The 19,911-nt window shown below is 31.9% G+C and overlaps 2 protein-coding genes across 15 annotated transcripts; one reads left to right on the top strand and one right to left on the bottom strand.

Moving 5' to 3' along the window:
* The first annotated feature begins 1,071 nt into the window (after positions 1 to 1,071).
* Positions 1,072 to 11,325, top strand: LOC108345571 (probable cyclic nucleotide-gated ion channel 20, chloroplastic). Of its 5 annotated transcripts, XM_052866715.1 has the most exons (14): positions 1,072 to 1,322; positions 2,722 to 2,753; positions 4,088 to 4,590; positions 5,142 to 5,339; positions 5,465 to 5,563; positions 6,726 to 6,863; positions 7,250 to 7,498; positions 8,011 to 8,277; positions 9,032 to 9,177; positions 9,271 to 9,348; positions 9,909 to 10,038; positions 10,371 to 10,620; positions 10,732 to 10,897; positions 11,019 to 11,325. In XM_052866715.1, exons 3-14 carry the CDS (start codon positions 4,099 to 4,101, stop codon positions 11,137 to 11,139), a joined length of 2,334 nt encoding a protein of 777 aa, XP_052722675.1. In that variant the 5' UTR covers positions 1,072 to 1,322; positions 2,722 to 2,753; positions 4,088 to 4,098; the 3' UTR covers positions 11,140 to 11,325. The 5 variants fall into 5 exon arrangements, with proteins under 5 accessions (XP_052722675.1, XP_052722674.1, XP_017439663.1 ...); XM_052866714.1 differs by lacking the exon at positions 2,722 to 2,753; XM_017584174.2 differs by lacking the exon at positions 2,722 to 2,753 and having other exon boundaries at positions 10,735 to 10,897; positions 11,019 to 11,324.
* Positions 8,977 to 17,520, bottom strand: LOC108346094 (putative pentatricopeptide repeat-containing protein At1g12700, mitochondrial). Of its 10 annotated transcripts, XM_052866724.1 has the most exons (4): positions 11,747 to 17,520; positions 10,348 to 10,669; positions 9,259 to 9,340; positions 8,977 to 9,011 (listed from the first exon to the last, which is right to left on the bottom strand). In XM_052866724.1, the coding sequence occupies exon 1, from the start codon at positions 17,247 to 17,249 to the stop codon at positions 15,609 to 15,611; it is 1,641 nt and encodes a 546-aa protein (XP_052722684.1). In that variant the 5' UTR covers positions 17,250 to 17,520; the 3' UTR covers positions 8,977 to 9,011; positions 9,259 to 9,340; positions 10,348 to 10,669; positions 11,747 to 15,608. The 10 variants fall into 10 exon arrangements, with proteins under 10 accessions (XP_052722684.1, XP_017440557.1, XP_052722688.1 ...); XM_017585068.2 differs by lacking the exons at positions 8,977 to 9,011; positions 9,259 to 9,340 and having other exon boundaries at positions 10,223 to 10,669; positions 11,747 to 11,822; positions 15,360 to 17,520; XM_052866728.1 differs by lacking the exons at positions 8,977 to 9,011; positions 9,259 to 9,340 and having other exon boundaries at positions 10,223 to 10,608; positions 11,747 to 11,822; positions 15,360 to 17,520.
* Positions 17,521 to 19,911: the final 2,391 nt, after the last annotated feature.

The following is a 19,911-nucleotide window of genomic DNA, read 5'->3' as shown; positions in this document are numbered from 1 at the left end:
GATAATATTGATTGAAACATTGTATTGTCACTTTTTAACATTGTTATCTATAACGATATATAAAAAAAAATTCCTCCTCTTGAGTACAAATTTCGTATTCTTATTTTATTCTTAATTATAATTTTAAACTAAAGAATATATAATAATGTATAAAGAAAATGCATATTTAATATTTATATTTTATGATTAATTATATTTTAAAATTAAAAAATAAAAAATAATTACTTAAATACTAAAAGTGACTATTATATAGTCATTATTTTTTTTACATAACCATTATTATTAATATATTTTTCCTAAATTACCTATGCCCTTAAAAATTCACTTTAATGTTTTACTGATTATTTATTTTTAGAATTGTGATTGTGGTGTTGTTATTCACAATAAATTATTAATTAATATTGTATTTGTATTAGAAGCTAACATGGCACTTCTTTTAAAACTTCTGCTTTGATAAGATGTATTAAATATTTTCTTTTATTACCTTATTAATACTTCAAGCATCAATATACTATATTAGAAGTAAATTAATAATCAATTAAAACAATAACATATTAATAAATTACACATCACTTCCTATTGTAGTATAATTTGTTTCACACAAATTAATCACAATAATAAATATGTCTCCTTTTAAAATAATTATATCAAAATTACTTAACTCTCTTGGTAAGTACATTATTTTTTATTGAAACAGAGAAAATGATTAATTTGAAAAAGAATTAAGAACAGAAAAAAAATCAATGAAAATTGAGAAATTAGCTGATTCATAATTTATAAATAAAATACTAAAATTATAGAAGTTTTAGAACAAAGAAAATAACATAGTTATTAAATCCAAAAAATATAAATGGCTTTTTTAACTATCTCAAATATTAATTAACTTCTTATTTCATGTACCAAAAGCTTACACGTGCATTGAAGAGTAAAATGACAAGATTTTACCAAAAGTCAGAGAGTAATTAAAAAGTAGTGTATCTAATTAGCTTTCATTTTTCATAGCATTTAATTAGGCCATAAAGAGCTTTTCACTTCTTTGGAATTTTTCTCACTGCATTCCCTACACAGAAAGCAAGCTGTGCTGATTAACCTTTTTTTTCTTCATTCTACCTTTTTTGTTTTCCTTTGACTTCAGAACTTAGAATAGAAGCATTTCGAACACTGCAAAAAGGTACGAGGAACGCGTCTTTCTGTGGACACAGAAAGATTTGTGAAGTTTCCACACACCCCTTTTGCTTTTTCATGATATTTAAACACAGATTTGAAGTTTTGGAAGTGAAAAGAAAAAAGTGGAGGAAGAACTCTCTTAGGCCTCTGTGAAGGTAACAATTTGAATATTTGCATTTCAACATTCCATTTTATCTTCTCTATCCAATGTTTTTCTTTTTAATATTTGTGTCTGTAGAATGTTGGGTCTCTTAATCTTTGTCTTTGGTCGTTGCTTTTTGTTTTGTCCTTATTTTTTAATTTGATGTTATTTAAACCATGTGAGTATTTAAAATATGCTAATTGGGTCATAAGGGAAGTTCATGGTCGTGTTTCCCTGACTCAGCCTGTGATACTGAAGATGCCTTTAATCTGTTTGTATAATAGCATGAATGGATTTACATAAAAAATAACATGATTATATATATTTGTTGTACTCTAGTTGAATATTTTTAAACTATACTATTAACAATTATAATGTTATACTAGTAAGTTGAGTTAACTTATCATGTTTCACATACTGTTGGTCTTATTTGAGTTGAATTGATGTTTGAACAGATAATCTTATCAAACAAGTTTTTTGAATAGCCACAAACATAAGTCTCTTCCATAAACATCCCTGTCTATTATGAAATAAAATGTTTCAAAATAAAATAAGGAAAGCATTTTCTGTTTGGTTGTTCTATTTGGTTTATGGTCTCTGTATGTTGTGACTGGTAGTATTGTTTTTTATACCATTTCTTTATTTGGGTTATTTTCTTTTTTTAAACTGTTATTTCAAAATTACTTCCCACTAAATAGGATTAGTATATCAATGGTTTTTTTAAATTAATTCTAAAATATATTGAGCACTCTTCTAAATTCCAAAAAAAAACAAATAGGCTAAGCAACCATGAATAAGAAATGTTTAAAAAGGGAAGGAAATTGAATAGCACAAGGGATCATCGTAATTAATACTAAAAGATGTATAACTCACTGAATAGTTCAAATTAAAAAGAAAAAGTAAATAACATGTATAAAAACAAAATATTTAGTTTTTCTATACAGTCAATTTTCAATTTGGTGCTTAAATTTTACTATAATTTAATATCAATTTCACAATATCAATACATACACAAATAATGGGGGATAGATTTTAATTTTAAACAAATAATATGTGTAAGAATTGAATTAAAAATCATTTTCTAAAAAATAAATGGTCTTATTTTGACCTCTCATTCATAAAAATATATCATTTTTATTTCAAGAAAAAAGATTAAAAAGATATATTTTTAAATAACAAAGATCATATCTAACATGTATTAAAAAACGAAAGTTATTTTGAAGGAGTAAAAAACAATTATTTACAGAAATAGAAACATATTCAAATCTAGAAACTTTTATTTGAAGGATCCAGTTTAAATCAAAGAAAAATCCATAAGCATTAAAAAAACTTGAAAAATCCATAAGCATTAAAGAAACTTAAAAAATCCAAATACTTGCTAGCTATTGTCTAACTCATTGGCTTTGTTGCAGTTTCGTTGATAACAAAGTGACATCCAACAAAGGTGTTTTCTTGCTCCGTCCTTGCATTACAACTCACATCTCACTTTGTTGCATTATAAGTCATGAACTCTCTCTCTCTCATACACTTTGTTCATATTTACACATACAAACCTCTCCATTTTTCCCATAATCACAAGCTCACAAGAACACATGCTTTAACTTCAATGACAAAAACATAGTTGGTCGACTTTTCTCTGGGAATTTCTCTTCAGTCAGGTCTTAAATTACTCTCTGTTGTTTTTCTTATTTATTGCTGTTTATTCATGCATATATGGAGGATATTCCAATAACTAGAGTTATAGATAGACTAAGAAAGATTTTAAGTAAAATTATTGGAGTAGTACTCTAGAATTCAAGGAAGTTTCCCAAAGTATTGGCTTTCGACAAAACACAATGGCATCATTTTATTCATACATGTAAACAACTCCATCTAGTTTGAAAATGCTTTGAGTATTGCTGTGTTAATGCTTACTGTTCACACCTTTCTCATCATATATATATAGTGCCTCATCGTGTTGCTTTTAGATAACTTAATTCGAATACAAGCAGAGTTGCATGTGGAAGGAGCAACGACATAAAGAATATATAAGACAAATATATTCACAAACTTCTTTATAAAAACTTGTAGAAGAGAAAAATAACAGAAAAAAAGGAAATGAGTTTTTCATAATTTGAAAACTAGTTTATATATAAACTGATTTGTAGAGGTTTTTTTATATAGTTTTTTAAAAAATTATTCTTAAGTTGTGCATTAATTTTAACTTATGGAAAAACTCATTTCATTTTCTTTTCTTGAAGTCTTTGTAGAGGAGTTTGTCTAAAAATGCCTATAGATGTTCTTGTTCAGTCTCATAGAATTAAGAGAGGTTGCATGGTACAAGCATTTCTATGATTTTATTATTAGTTCTGGTGATTGAATCTTTCAAGTCTTAGTTCTATTAGAAATTATGAATACCAGAGGATAAAAATTTTAAACTTTCAGGTGTATTAATCCTTCTCACGTATATGATATTCAATTTGCATATTTCTACTGGATGTAGAACTTTTTTACGTACACATGTTACTTCAACAATTTCTTAATTGTTTGTTGTGAAGCACAAAATTTATCATTGTATAACTCTGCCTCATGTTAACTGTGATCTTCCTTAACATGCATTGTTCCGTATGGTATAATCTTTGACTTTTCATACTGCACTCGTTAGCTAGTAATATTGGCTGTTTATGGTTTACTTTCTCCCCTTTCAAGTTCAGCTGACATGAAGTGTTTGATTTAAAAACTGATATGGTGCAGAAACATCTGCAATGATTATTTTGTTCATTTTCTTAAAACTTGCAGAATCAACAAACATGGCTAATTTTGAAAAAACTGGGGAGCCTAGTCCATCCGAAACACATGCAAAACATAACGAACATTCTAGGTCTGGGAAGGTTGTATCAAGGACACGAAGTGCATCAGTTTCTATTCCTGTAATCTCCATGGAGTCATATGAGAGAGAAATTAGTCTTGTGGGTCATACTGGTCGACTTCCTAGTGTAAGAAAACCATCCTTAATGCATATGAGTGGGCCACTATATGTTACCAATGGAACTGAAAATCCTTTGAAGCACACTATAGTTGTGGAAGGAAACAAAGTAGTGGAGAGCAAGACAGAAAAATTTTGTAATCTTAGTGAGAAAGATGAAAATCATTGCAATAACAACTATGATACAAAGAATGAACACTTGGTGAGGTCTAGGCTACTCGGAACATGTAACGATCCTTATTGTACTACTTGCCCAACTTACTTCAAGACCTCTATGCAAAGACTTCCAAATGATTCCACTGTGTTTGATCCCCAGGTAATAAACTACTACCTTTGTTTATAAATCATGGACTTTCATATTTTGAAGTTCCTTTTAAATACATTGTGCATTATAAGAGAAAATTTTCATGTAATTTGGAAGGTACAAGGAGTTTTTTTAAAACAAATTTGTTATTATTGTTGGGAATCCAAGTGAGTCTAAGTCCCATATTAGATAGAAATGAGAAAGTAGATTAGTATATAAAGGTGAAAGATCCATTAACTCATTGTCTTGAGATTTTGGGTAGAGAGTGGTGTCAATTCCTTATATGATTGGACTCATATCTCATTTGTGTTTGTGTCTCTCCGGTGAACCTCCTCCTCGATAGATCCAACAATTATCTGTATCCACCAATGAGTCAATGCATGCATTGTGGATTGAGAATTTTCAGTTGTCTCCTTGTTTGTTCAACACTCACTTACTGAAGGCCACTATGACAAACTTTACTCTATCACAATTCTTGATCTTTCTGTGACCTTTTCTATTGCCTTTTGTATACTTTGCTACAAAATTAAGCTTGTTTTCATTCATGCTTTCAATGCTTACAGTTTCACTTCCACAGTGCTCTTTATGGGGATGCCAAGGGTTTTGGTGGAAAAGTTCTCTCTTTCTGTTCTTCATGTGTTCCTGGAGTTATGAATCCTCACTCAAAAGTTGTACAACAATGGAACAAGCTTTTGGCCATTTTTTGCATGGGAGCAATTTTTGTGGATCCGTTATTTTTGTTTTTAATATATGTACAGAAGGTATGATTATTTTCCTTTTATTTAATTGAAAAAATCAATTAAGTTATATGATCAGTAGTACTGAGATTTTCATGTTACAGTATTTTGCAAATTTACTTTACATTTTTCCCATTCATTGTACGCAGGATGATAAATGTATAGCTATCGACTGGGATACGAGAAAAATACTTGTTTTTCTTAGAACAGTGAATGATACTGTGTATTTCTTGAACATTCTTCTCCAGGTGATTTCTCAATAACTAACTTACCTTCCCAAAAAGTGTGCTAATACACATGGTCCATAGATTTTTTTTAATAAAAGTTTCTGTGGCAACTGATGGGTGTGGTAGGACATGGCATCTATGCATCATAGTTATTCACCATGTTATGTAATTTATTGTGATCTCTATTATTTTGCACTGACTTCTCTTTGATTTTGAAGACAATTTAATAGATGTGGAGTGCAAGGAATTAGTGTGTATTTGTGTGTGATGCCATGAATAAGGATTGATATGTGTGGCTTGCTAATCTTAATGAAAAACATCTTTTCCAGCTTTCCCAAGTGCATTGTAGCAAAAGCAACATGTAGCGGTGGGCATATGGGCATAGATTGGATTTTTGAATATCCAGGTCTAGATCCAATAAAATGGATTGGATCTATATTCCAAATCTAGATGATCTAGTTAGAATGGATCTGGATTAAAATCTAAATTTATTTTAACTAGATTAACAAGATTTAGATTTTTTTTAATCCAATTTAAATTGGACTAAAATTAGATTGAATCCACTTTGTCAATGATATTAAATTAAGTGAGATTGATCTAATATACTTGACTATTAAATTCATTAGATATGGACTAGGTCAATCTTTAGTTGGACCAAATTGATCAATCTTTAGTTAAACCGACTCGGTTGAACTTTGGTTGGAACCAACTCAATCTAATTTCGATCGAAAATGACTTGGCCGATCTTAACCTGGGTTTACTCAATCGATCGAGCTAACTAAGTCTCTAAATTATAATGCAATGTGGAGATCTCATGAAGTAACCAATGAACTTGGTTAAGCTATAAATATAATAATGCAAGACATGAGAGACTTGTGTCTAGAGCTCCTAGCCTTTCCATCACAACTATATACACATAATGAAATTATCACACTGAAAAAGGAAAGCAAGAAAACGCATTATATATACATGTAGGAAAGTTATGGTGATTTACATACTCATCTAGTGGAGAATCAACTAATAAGAGACTTATGTAATTATTGAGGAGATTGGAAGGAAAATAAAAGATACAGAAAAGTTGTTCGTGGATATTGAATACGGTTGTTGAGATTTTAGGTATAGTTTTGTGCTTTTTCACAATTTAAAGCTTAATAATACTAACTATCAAGTTGCCCCTTGGCAGTTTAGGCTGGCCTATGTTTCTCCAGAGTCAAGGGTGGTTGGTGCTGGAGATTTAGTTGATCATCCCAAGAAAATTGCACTTCATTACCTTAAGGGTTATTTTCTTTTTGACTTGTTTGTTGTATTTCCTCTTCCTCAGGTAAATTTCTTCCTGTCTAGCTTTCTTCATTTTCTGAAAAGTTATTTTCTTTTTCTTTTTTCTGTAACTAATTTTTCTCATCGTGACTTCATGTTTTTATGGTATCCATTTGTACACATTTCAAGTTTCTAACGTGACTTATGATACAAGCATTATACTTTCTTTCCATTTCTTGGAAATCATCAGATTTGTATATAACCTTCTATGTACAGGAAGCATTACAACTAACAAGTCAGAAAGTTAATCTTGATCATACAATCATAAAAGATAGTCAAAATTAGATTTAACTATAGTGTGAAAGGGGAAAGAAAGTGTTTTAATAATGTGCAAAAATTAATCAACTATTTATATGCTCATCAAAATCCTTGCTAATGAAATATGTGCAGATAATGATGTTTTTTGTCCTACCAACCCGCTTGGGGGCATCAGGAGCAAACTATGCAAAGAATCTTCTTCGTGCAGCGATCCTTGTGCAGTATATTCCCAGATTATTCAGGATCCTGCCTCTGCTAATTGGACAATCTGAAACAGGATTTATATTTGAATCAGCTTGGGCAAACTTCATCATAAATCTTCTCATTTTCATGCTTGCTAGCCATATTGTTGGCTCTTGCTGGTATCTCTTCGGTCTACAGGTGACTTAAAAACATTTGAAGCTTATTTGTTTGTTTTGAAAACATAATTTAGCTTTTCTCTTCTAACTTGTTTCCTTGACTTCTCTACTTTTACTTCAAACCACTACTACAGCTTCCTTCAACTCTCAATACAAAATTCACCAAACAAGTTTTATGATATTTTTATTCTGCTAAATGTTTTTCAAAAGCAGGAAAACAAGAATGAATTTCTTCCTCGCCGAATTTCATTATTTGTACCCTCACTGTAAAAAGAAAAAAAGAATACTACTGGATTACCATAAATGAATCTGATTTCAAGTGATATTGTACATAGTACAGAGAAAATGAGTGTTACTGTCTTGTCAGTATGATATCAGTATATACTACAAAGTTTAATCCTTCTAATTAATTTATTGATATTAATTGTCAAATTCAACTATCATATAGTCTTGGATTCTTTAAAGATGAGTGATCCATTAGAATCAGGAATTTGGTGTTATCTTACTGTCTCTTTTTGTATATCTTCCTGATAGAGGGTTAATCAATGCTTGCGAGATGTCTGCGGAAAGTCTCGTATTGATAGATGCACGACAATCATTGATTGTGGAAGACGAGGTTATATCAGAAACAACTATTCCGACCAAGCATCAGCTCTATGGAACAATAACACAGACGCCATTGCTTGTTTGAATTCCTCACCCGGCGGTTTCCAATATGGGATCTATGTCAATGTTGTACCTCTTACCACGGAAACTAGTTTGATTAACAAATATATTTATTCTCTTTTTTGGGGGTTCCAGGTATGTATCTCATTCCTTCCTTTATTTGTTCCTTCTTTTGCAATTATGTACATTTAGTACCAAGTAAGAAGGTGTGAATGTTGATTTGGGTGCAAATGTGGATGCATGCATGTGGCATATCTATGAAGACTAAGCTTTTTAGTTTTCATATAACAAGTATCTACACAGATAGAATGCTATCAAACATATATTTTGATGGTTAAAAACAACTAAGATATATGAAAATAAGTCTCGCAAAAAAAATGTTACAAATGAGTAAACGAAAGTAAGTGTACACTCACTCTCTAGATTGTTTGTTAAGTGCTTAAGGATTGGTGTTCAAGCCGTTCAAGTTGTCTCGAAGAATTGTTTCAGCCAAACATAATTTTTTAATTATGACATGATTGAAAAGTGTCTCACAATGTTACCATCTGCAATCCCTTTTTCTTTGTTAACTTATTAACAAGGCCTATGTAGTATTTACAAATTCCATGAACCCTGTCCTGTTTTCTCATGGTTGGTCTCTCACTTTCTAACCCACCTGGCTGGTAACTCCTTTGGATTTAAAGCTTAGATGAAACACACACTCACTTTATGTCGTGCTAGAATTTTTAAGAAGAATGAGGAAGACAACCAATGAACTCTAGAACATAAATACTCTGATATCATAAAGTCCAAACCAAACAAACGGTAACTTAACCTCTGCAGTGACAGCTCATGAATAATTTGATGTCTTGCCAATTGTAGTATAATACCTGCATGATGTTTAATGCAGCAAATTAGTACTCTCGCTGGTAGTTTAACCCCAAGCAGGTTTTGGGGAGAAGTCCTTTTTACAATGGCCATTATAGGATTGGGACTCTTGCTTTTTGCAGTTCTGATTGGAAACATACATAACTTTCTTCAAGGTCTTGGAAGAAGGTTTACACATAACTTATCTACTGCTATGTGTTACTTTTTTTAGTGTGGTTTTATTACAATGCATTTGATATATTTTCTTACCTACACTTGCAGAAGGCTAGAAATGCAACTCAGAGGCCGCGATGTTGAGCAATGGATGAGGCATCGTCGTTTACCAGAAGATCTAAGAAAGTACGAAATGTTCCAATTTAACAAACGATATTGAAATACCTTGTGAGAAAATAAATATATATACACACACACATAAGTTTACCTTTAAATAGATAGCATGATTAGCATATGCATCCAACAAATGTTGTCACCTTGAGTCACTATCTGCTATACGTTATATATTACAACCTTTGCTTCCCATACCCCTTTCTTTTGTATTCTAGTTGTACACGATTTGGTAATTCCTCCATGTATGTAAAACTTCCCCAGTTTCCTCCAATAAGTATATGCAAAATCATGAAGCAAATACATACATATACATACATATACATACATATACATACATATACATACATATACATATATATATATATATATATATATATATTGGCAATGCATTTACTTTTAAAGAAACAGAAAATCATGGTGCTAGTCTAATTCATGATTAAAAAACATAAAGTTACTGTTAGTTATATTTTTTAATCATCCATTTCTTATGAGCCAAAATAATTGTTTAATATAACCGGAAATTTAAGACCACAATTAATGTATAAGTGATAGATATTATGTTTCTTGTGCAGGAAAGTACGAAGCGCTGAACGGTATAATTGGGCTGCAACAAAAGGGGTGAATGAAGAAATGATTCTTGAGAATTTGCCCGAAGATCTCCAGAGAGACATAAGACGTCATCTCTTCAAATTTGTTAAGAAAGTATGTAGTACAATACTTGTGCCACAATAATTTTATTATAATAACACCATAATCATGATTGCTACGAGAAGAATTGTGGTTAACATATTGGATGAAGTTCAAAGTCAAAGCCACAAAGTCTCATTTAAAGTTCTATAGTCCTTGGGTCTTTTCTCTCTATGCGTAAGAAACTAGAAATGAAGGATGGAACTTAAATTTAAAATCCATTTTGAAGGAAAAGCTTCACGTATCTTTATGGTCAAACCAACACCATACACAAGATCCAAATGATATTTGACTCTTTTACTTAATATCAATCTGTATGCATACCTGAGGATCCAAAATGTTGGTAGGTCCGAATTTTCACTCTGATGGATGAACCTATCTTGGATGCCGTCTGTGAGAGACTGAGACAGAAGACATACATAAAAGGAAGTTTAATTTTGACCCAAGGTTGTCTAATTGAGAAGATGATCTTTATTGTGCGCGGAAAATTGGAGAGCATTGGAGAAGACGGAGTTGGAGTTCCCTTGTCTGAAGGAGATGCTTGTGGTGAAGAACTTCTGACATGGTATCTTGAACATTCTTCTTCTGTAAGCACAGGTATAGCTATACTTGGTATGATGACAACATGCTTGTTAACCGCACTTAACTAGGAAATGAACAAAAATACTAAATGAGAAACAACACAAGTAATCAACATTTTTTCACTAGCAGATGGTAAAAAAGTAAGGCTTCCAGGGCAGAGGTGGCTTAGCAACAGGACAGTAAAGTGCCTAACAAATGTGGAGGCATTTTCAATCCGAGCTGAAGATCTTGAAGAAGTCACAAGCCGGTTCATGAGATTCTTGCGGAATCTTCGGGTTCAAGGATCTCTAAGGTAATCTATTTCCTAGGTTTGGGATTCTCACAAGTTTGAGATTTTCACTAGTAATGAACCCACTTTCTTTTCTTCAAATTCATGGCTCTGTCATGATCATTTGATCGTTTTGTTATGCCAGGTATGAATCACCTTACTGGCGATCATTGGCAGCAACTCGAATTCAGGTGGCATGGAGATACTGGAAGAAACGTAGAAGTAATTCTATGACCTCACAATTAGATCAACCAATGAATTTGTAGAATATTCACCTTTCTACCTACTGTTACCTCCATCCGAACATGGCAATTTTTCGAGAAATATGTTTGTCTTTTTTGTTAGACTTTTTTCAAATTTTCTCTTATGATAATATTTTTTTTACCAGGATACCCTTTATTACTTGACAACATTTTGGTAAATAGATGTTATAAATTAAAAACATAATTATTTTTCTTGTGACTACCACAAATTATTGAGATAGTTATACAAACTACTATTTTCTCTTCACAAAATTAGGTCCCAATAATTTCAATACAGTTGTAATTATGGAAAAACAATGCAGTGAGTTAATAAATTTAATGTTACTAACTAAATAACCAACTTCGTTTAATCATCTTGAAAACTGTCCTATTTATACAGGACAAATATTATATACAATTTTTCCTTTCAAAATTAAATAATGACCAAATGCAAGCAAATGATTTAGCAGTGCTTTGCTGGAATGTTTAAATGGAATCTTGAATTTAGAATCAATGAAATAAAATAATAGTAACTCTTACAAGAGAGAGAAATAAAATTTGGTAAACAAGATTCAATATGTAACAGCCAGCCTTTACATAATATATTGAAAATGGCAAGCAGTCATTATACCTTCAAATGCTAATCTTCCCCTTCGAATATTATCCTTCATTGACCCTTCATTAAAAAGTTATACAAATCTGAAACACTAAGAAATGAAGCATTTCAAGTATCATGTTCAATTCAGTGGTTGATATTTAAATACAATGAGCAGCGACTGAAAATTTCTTGAAACCTTGAAACCAGATGAAGCAGAACAATGGTACATTGAGAAAAAAGAATAATGAAGTAGAATCACAAAAAACGACCATGAATATCATCACAATTAGAGAATGAACTTAATAACATACATGACTTTCGATGAAAATAAAGTGACAATGAACCCAATACATAGTCCATCTTTTTATGTTAAACTAGAATAGCTCCCAGTAATCATTTGAATAAGTTTCTCGGCCTTATCATTCTCTTCTTTGGAAAAAACACAGTCCTTAATCGACTATACACTATATCATGGGATATTTACAAAGTGACTATATTCAAAGCATCAACCTAAACTACTGATTCCAAATCATTAAAAAATCGGCAATAAGAATGTAAAGAGAAAAAAACAAAGAAGTTTACAAGTAATACACATGATAGGTCAAATGTTAATTATAGGTATACAAGCAAGTCTGGAGAATCCTAAAATGGGTGCTTTTAAACTTTTATTCATCAAAACCATCGAGAAGAACTCACATACCAAAGTATAATTCAGCAGGAAATCCCTCACATTTAATTGTGTCCATGGTTTGAGTTCAAGGTTACTATTGCAAGCACAGTAAAGATGGATTCATGCAGAGAAGGCAAAAGTTGAAGTTGGGTTTCGTTTTAAGAAGAAAAGACAAGGAGTTCTAAAATGTCCTTTATATCAGCAATGCTTCATTTTGGTTAAAAGTGTTGGGTAAACTTAAATGTGGGTAGTTACATTTAATAGTGTTGGTAGAATTAAGTATCTTAGGAGATTGCAAAAGTTAGGAGTGCTTCTAATAATGATTGTGACGTGCAATAGAGTTCATTAATTTATTGTTTAGGCAGTAGTTGTATTTAATGGATGTAGTTGAAGGGCCAAGACAAAAGGGTCTATAAATAGTTCTTGTACAACTCAATGTATTTACACAATAAGTAATACAAGAGAGTTTTTATCCAGAAAGACTTGTTTGTCAACAAATTGGCATCAGAGCTAGAGAGCCTGAGTATCTAAGTGCTTAAGAAAAAGTGTTTGAGAGTTTGAGCGAGATGACCAACCTTGCAAACAATATGCACTTGCCTAAGTTAACAAAAGTCATCAACTATGACAACTGAAGTTTATAGACGAAGGCCCTCCTTGATTTCCAAGAAGTATGGAAAGTAGTTGAAAATGGGCACAAGAATCGTTAGACATTGAAGAATAGACGATTGCCTAACTTGTTGCGTTGAAAGCATTGCAAGTGAAGGACAAAGCATCCATGTACGTGTTGTACCGAGTTGTCCATGAGTCCAACTTTGAGAACATAGCAAATGCTAAATCTTCAAAAGAAGCGTGGGATATATTAGAGAAAGCTTATAAAGGGGATAATTGTATAAAGTAGGTCAGACTTCAAACTCTCAAAGGCGAGCTTGAAAGCATGATGATGAAAGAGGTTGAAGGAGTGGCCTTGTACGTCTCTCGGGCTGAGACATGATGAACCCACTTGAAAGGAATGGAGAAACACTGCCCACTAATATAAGGACCTATCGATGCTCTCAATTGAAGACTTTGTTAGGTCACTTGAGGCGCATGAGCAGTAGAGAAGGAAGAAGAAGGAAGAGTCTCTCAATCAAGCACTTTCGGCAAAGGAAACCATAAAAGAGAAGAAGGCACCTTATACAAAAAAACACTCAAGGTCATGGTGGTAGAGGTAGAGGAGGATATGAAAAAGGTAAAGAACAATTTGGTCAAGAAAATTGGCATGGCCAAGGTTGAGGTCGGGGAGAGGAGGTCGGTCAAGCAACTCAAGCATAGAGTGCTTTAATTGTGGAAAGTATGGCCATTGCACAAAAGACTGCAAGTCAAACAAGTGCTACAATTGTGGCAAGGTCGAGCATTTCGTGAAGGATTGCTTTATACATAAGAAGACTAGATGAAAGATATGTCGAAGAGGTCTTGAAGAAGTTTAAAATGTCAAGTTGCAACCCGGTTTCCACCCCAATGGAACCAGGCACAAAGCTTTCAAAATATAGTGAGCAAGACCGAGTTGATGCAAGAAAATACCGAAGTTTGATTAAAAGTCTTAGGCATCTTACAAATACAAGACCAATTCAATGCTAAGCCCTTGTTTACTTGAATGGATTTGGGAGAGAGTGATTGAATGGATTTGAGAGGATTTGAAGTTAAATTTTTTTTTTGTTTAGTTGAGTGGATTTGGAGGTAAGTAAGAGTGGATTTGGAAGTAAATTTTTTTAATATGTCACATCAATCAAATCTTACACTAATTCTCACAAACTTTACTTCCAAATCCACTCTCATTTACCTCCAAATCCACTCAAATAAACAACAACAAAATTTACTTTCAAATCCTCTCAAATCCATTCAATCACTATCCCCCAAATCCATTCAAGTGAACAAAGTCTAAGTGTTTGAATAACAAGTCGATATGTGCAGGAGCCGAAGTATACTCATTGGAACTAAAGCGAATTTTAAGGTATGTGAGAGGAACAGTGTCACTAAACTTGATGTATACAAGGACCAATAATTACCGACTAGTTGGCTACTCAACGGGTGTCGAGATGTTGATGACCAGAAAAGCACACCTAGATATGTATTCTTTATGGGAAACATAGTGTTCACCTGGCTTTCAAAGAAGCATCCCATTGTAATGTTGCCAACTTGCGAAGCCGAGTTGTTGCAGCATCCAAGAGTGTCTGCCATATTGTTTGCTCATAAAGCTAAGTAAGCTAGAGATGAAGCAGGAAAAGGGGACTGTGATTCGAGTTGATAACAAATCAACCACTAAAATGGCGAAGAACCCAATAAATAATGAGAGACGCAAGCATATTGATGTTCAGTTTCACTTCATCTAAGAACAAGTGAAAGAAGGAAACATGGCGTTAGAGCACATAGGAAGTCGAGAACAAGCTACTGATATGTTCATGAAGCCATTATCGACCACTCTATTCGAAAATAACAAGAGGGTGATTGGAATGAAGGACAACAAAGACATTTAAGTTTATGGGGAGATTTTGTTGGGTAAACTTAAATGTGGCTAGTTGCCTTTAGTAGTGTTGGTAGAATTAAGTGTCTTAGGAGATTGCAAAGGTTAGGAGTACTTTTAGTAATGATTGTGGCATGCAATACAGTTCATTAATTATGTTTTAGGTAGTAGTTGTATTTAATGGATGTAGTTGAAGAGCCAAGACAAAATAGTCTATAAATAGTTCTTGTACTATTCAACGTATTTACACAACAAGTAATACAAGAGAGTGTTTATCTAGAAAGACTTGTTTGTCAAAAAAAGAAACACCTGGTTAAAGTGTCCAAAATTTCATATTTCTTATAATGAAATATCTTATGACATTGGATTTTAAATTTCTTCAAAATTGCATTCTACATAGATGTTATAACATTCTCTACACGAAAGACACAAAGGAGAGAAAATTGGTAAACAAATGTTCAAATTTCACATCTAACCTTACATTGAATATATAAATTCAGCCCTCAACCATCATGCCTTTTAGATGCCATCCTTCAATCTTTGATCCTTTATTCATTAGCAAATCCTGCATATCTAAAAATCAAAGAGATGACGTATTCCAATACCAAATAATCATAACACGTTCAGCTTGGTTTGATATCTGAAGCACTAATATGATAAAATCGCCATTAAAATTCAATTAACTTTAGGCCAAAAACTAAAAAAGATCTCACCTAGTTTAAATCCTACAATAAGCCTCTAGCAATCATTTCACGAAGAAGTTTCTCAGCCATATCATTTTTATTTTCATCAAAGAGATAACAAATAACAGTTTCATAAGTTACAGCATTAGGGTTGCAACCACTTTCTTCCATTTCTGACAGCATGGCCAAAGCTTCACCAAACAAGCCCCATTTACAAAGTCCATTGATCATAACATTATATGTCCTGACATTTAGATGATATCCTTTAATCAAAAGATTCTGGAAAATCTCTTGTGCCCTCTTAAGTCTTCCACCTTTGCAAAATCCATCAATAAGTATTGTGTATGTATGCTCAGTGGGCTGAAGTCCACTGTCTTTAATTTTTTTGAGTAGTTCAATTGCCCTATCTACCTGATGGCTTTTGCACAAAGCATGTAACAAACAATTGTAGGTGACTACATCAACATGTTGACCAGTATCATGCATCTCATCAATAAGCTTCCAAACATGAGATAGTTTTCCTGATTTGCACAAACCATCAATAACGGAATTGTAAGTCACTGTATTTGGAACAATATTTTTCTGATGCATTTCTTCAAACATATTGACCGCCTCATCCACCATCTTATTCTTACATAATCCATTAATCATGATGTTGTAGCTCCGAACATCCGGAATCACTCCCCTTAAAGTCATAGTGTTAAATACATCTTTGGCCCTCTTCACATCCTTGACTAAATAATACCCATCCATTAAAGAATTATAGGTAATAACATTAAGTTTTACACCAGCTTTCACCATCACAGCCAGCATATGTTTAGCTTGTTTCAACTTTCCTTCCTTACAGAAGGCATCAACCAATACATTGAAGGTATACACATCCGGGCTGATGCTTTTCAGTACCATTTGGCTAAATAAATCAATGGCTTCGTGTAATTGATCCACAATGCAGAAACCATACATTAAAGCAGTGTAAGTGATGACATTGGGAGAAACTCCCTTGACAACCATTTCAGAGTATAAATCATTAGCCTCAGCAACAAGTTTATCTTTGCATAGGCTATCAATGATTGAGCTGTACATTACCACATTAGGCATGACCAAACGTCCTTCAATCTTTCTCAGCAACTGCACAGCAACCCTGGTTTCTCCACTCTTGCATAACCCATTGATTAAGGTTCCATAACTAACTTGATCCAACCGAACTCCCTGAGCTACCACATTGTCGTGAAAGATCAGTGCTTTCTTGACCTCACCACTGATACAGAGACCATTGATGAGTGTGTTGAAGGTTACGGTATTGGGGTGATGACCCGTCTTGAGAATTTTGCCGAACACAGAGAAAGCTGAGGCCATTTGATGGAGGTGGCAAAAGCAATTGATGAGGATGGTTAAAGTGCAAACGGTGGGAATAATTCCACTGGATTCCATCTGCTTAGAGAGGGAAATGACTGTAGGGTAGTGATTGATCCTCATAAGTGATCCTAGAATGCGATTAAACTGAATGATGGGTGGTGGTTGATGCATTTGAAGCATGCCATTGAACAAGGTAACGGCATCTTGGGGATTGTGAAAGCATGAGGGGCGAGAGTGTGAATGAAGGTGATAAGAAAGAAGAAAAGGAGGAAAATTGTGAAACGAAAGAGGGTGAGAAAGACAAAGGGTAAGCTTTAACCTTAGCATTTGATTGTGAAACAGGTAAGAAGAAAAACAAAAACTCAAAATCAAAAAATAGAAGTCACAAATTAGGGTTAGTGAACATTGGTTTAAAGGTTGGTTTGGAGTGATGGTTTCACTCAATTGGAAAAGTTCATCTCTTGAAATTTTGGTTTTGAACTAGAATTTGAACCCTTTCAACATAAAAACAACATACACTTCAGCTTTTAGCTTTCCATTAAACAGAGGAGAAGATAATGGAAGCAAGGCAGATACTGTGGTGACTGTTTAGAAGTTAAAGTCGCTTTCTTTTCCAATGTTCTGAAATATCCATTAGATAAAACTGTAATGAAATTCTGAATTTAAATATAAATTTTAATAATAAATACCTTTTTCTAATATTTTATTATTATTTTAAGAAAAAATATGTTATATAAATAAAAATAAAATAATTTGTTCAAATTTAATTAAAATTTGTGAAAATATAATTTCTAACAATCCTAAAAATAGAATTCATCCTTTAATATAGTTTCTACAACTTATAGTATTAAGAATACATATTCTTATAGATGCACGTAAACAAATGTTTTAGATTTCAATCCATCAAAACGTTTACAAAAAAGATATAGTTCTTAGATAAACTAGTGTTACTAAAAATAAAACTGACTACATAATATAAAAAGTTCATATACATTAACCAATCCGACGAAAACACTAAGCTACAATCACTACTTTTAAGGTCTAGTTTTACTACTACATGTAGACTCCTATGCTCATACCACTGTACTAATCATGGTAAGAATAAGACAAACAATATACAAGTGAAAATGTTAAGCTAATTATAATTAAACATAAATATAATATAAATTTTCAAAATATAACATATTACATTATTAATCACTTTAAAATAATGCATTATATTTCTAAAACAATCAAGCTTCATACATGGTATACTGACCATAGACTTAATATATAGATTTATGCATAAGTTTTGATATAATAAATTTTACACCTGTCGTGTAAAAGTGAAACAAAATATAAGATTGATCATATCAACTGCATTGTTTCAATCTCGTGATAAAGATAAGTTAACTTATGATTTTTCTAAAACAAAGTTTCACATAAGTTTTCACCATGAAACCTCATTCAAACCACCTAAATTATGACACTATATGTGAGTTTATAACCTAGAGCATAAAATAGCTTATGATCAATACATATCATTAATCAATGCATAACACTAAACTAGAAAAGACTTGTATTTCTTCCATAAAAGTCAAGCTCCAAATTATACAATTCAAGCATTCACAATGTTCATTCCATCATTCCACTTTCTTACTCATAATCCATTCTTTAATTTATAAATCATTTTCCCACAACATTCACATATTCTAAGATTAGCTATAATTGTCTTTAAATTTAGCAGTTTTACTCAGCAAGACAAATTACTCGCTCAATAAGTTCCACTATAGGAACCCTCACTTAGCGACTAATAGTCTCGCTCAATGAGTTGATCACTAAAACCAAAATACAAATTTATTCGTTTAGTGAGACCTCATCTTTTGACTTTCTGTTAAACTTGAATCTGATTGTTGCTCCATTAGAAGAGGACTTGCCTAATGAATCTACAAAATGCAGACTAGTAAATGTGCACTTTAAACAACATAAAACCCAACTTATGCTTCATTCATATCATCAATACACAATTTACATACAAACAACTTATGATAAGTCAAGTAAACCACTTTCGTATATTAAATTAGTAACTTTACATATCAATATCAATCCTTAGATATACATCATAGGTTCCTCATTCATACACATTTACACCAAAACAATTAGCTTTAACGTAAATCCAATTCATAAAAATCAAAGTATCAAGATATACACTAACCATAACATAATTTAAGGTAATAAAAAATCAAAATTAACTTTCTTATCTTAGTTAAACATTCTTTTTCCTCAAAGGTGTTCTTTAGAGCTCTATTCAGACATGAAGATGTAATTTGATAACAATAATCTCAATAGATCTAAATTTATCATCTAGACTGCAAAACAACAAATTCCTTAAAAACTCTTTTAAACCATACACATTAACTTAAAACTGACCTACAACTTTAAAGAACGAAAATACTTTAAAAGAAAAAGATATATTTTTTAACTATTTGATTAGCCGAATAAATAGAACCCTCACTATCTTAAAAAATATTTTTATAACAAATTAATTAATATTTTTATAGAGTAATTTTGAATAAAGGCTACAAAGACATTTTTTTTTAATAAAAATTGAATTGTAACACACATAACTCTTACATTAAACTTTTTACAAAATCTCCAATTGTTTTTCACATTAATTACGTGCAAGAACATCATTTATGTGATAAAAAAAAACATCATGTCGCTCAAAATCTAAATAGAATTAGTTTCCCTTGTTTTTATCTTTATTATTATAATACACTAAAAGAAAACTCCTAAAAACTCTAATCATAAAACATCATATAATCAAGATTAAAATTCCAATTTTAAAACATTCTCTCCACCCAACCAAACCACAATAAGGGAAAAAATTAAAATTAAAATAAAGAGAAAAGACAAGGAGAAATCATCTTGATAATTAATTGCAATCTTATCTTTTTATAAAATGGTTCAAATAAAACTTTTCAATTGTATAACCTATATTACAATCGAA

Source organism: Vigna angularis, chromosome 8, assembly GCF_016808095.1.
Source record: "Vigna angularis cultivar LongXiaoDou No.4 chromosome 8, ASM1680809v1, whole genome shotgun sequence".
Taxonomy (NCBI): domain Eukaryota; kingdom Viridiplantae; phylum Streptophyta; class Magnoliopsida; order Fabales; family Fabaceae; genus Vigna; species Vigna angularis.
The sequence above is the reverse complement of the archived record's forward strand: the minus strand, read 5'-3'. Positions and strand labels throughout refer to the sequence as shown.

What these genes read in the sequence shown, in the direction of transcription:
- LOC108346094 (XM_052866724.1), bottom strand. Translation starts at nt 17,249, where the DNA reads ATGCTAAGGTTAAAGCTTACCCTTTGTCTTTCTCACCCTCTTTCGTTT.
- LOC108345571 (XM_052866714.1), top strand. Translation starts at nt 4,099, where the DNA reads ATGGCTAATTTTGAAAAAACTGGGGAGCCTAGTCCATCCGAAACACAT. An exon ending in TTTTAATATATGTACAGAAG is followed by an intron (nt 5,340 to 5,464) that starts GTATGATTATTT and finishes CATTGTACGCAG; the next exon opens with GATGATAAATGTATAGCTAT. An exon ending in TTGTATTTCCTCTTCCTCAG is followed by an intron (nt 6,864 to 7,249) that starts GTAAATTTCTTC and finishes AAATATGTGCAG; the next exon opens with ATAATGATGTTTTTTGTCCT.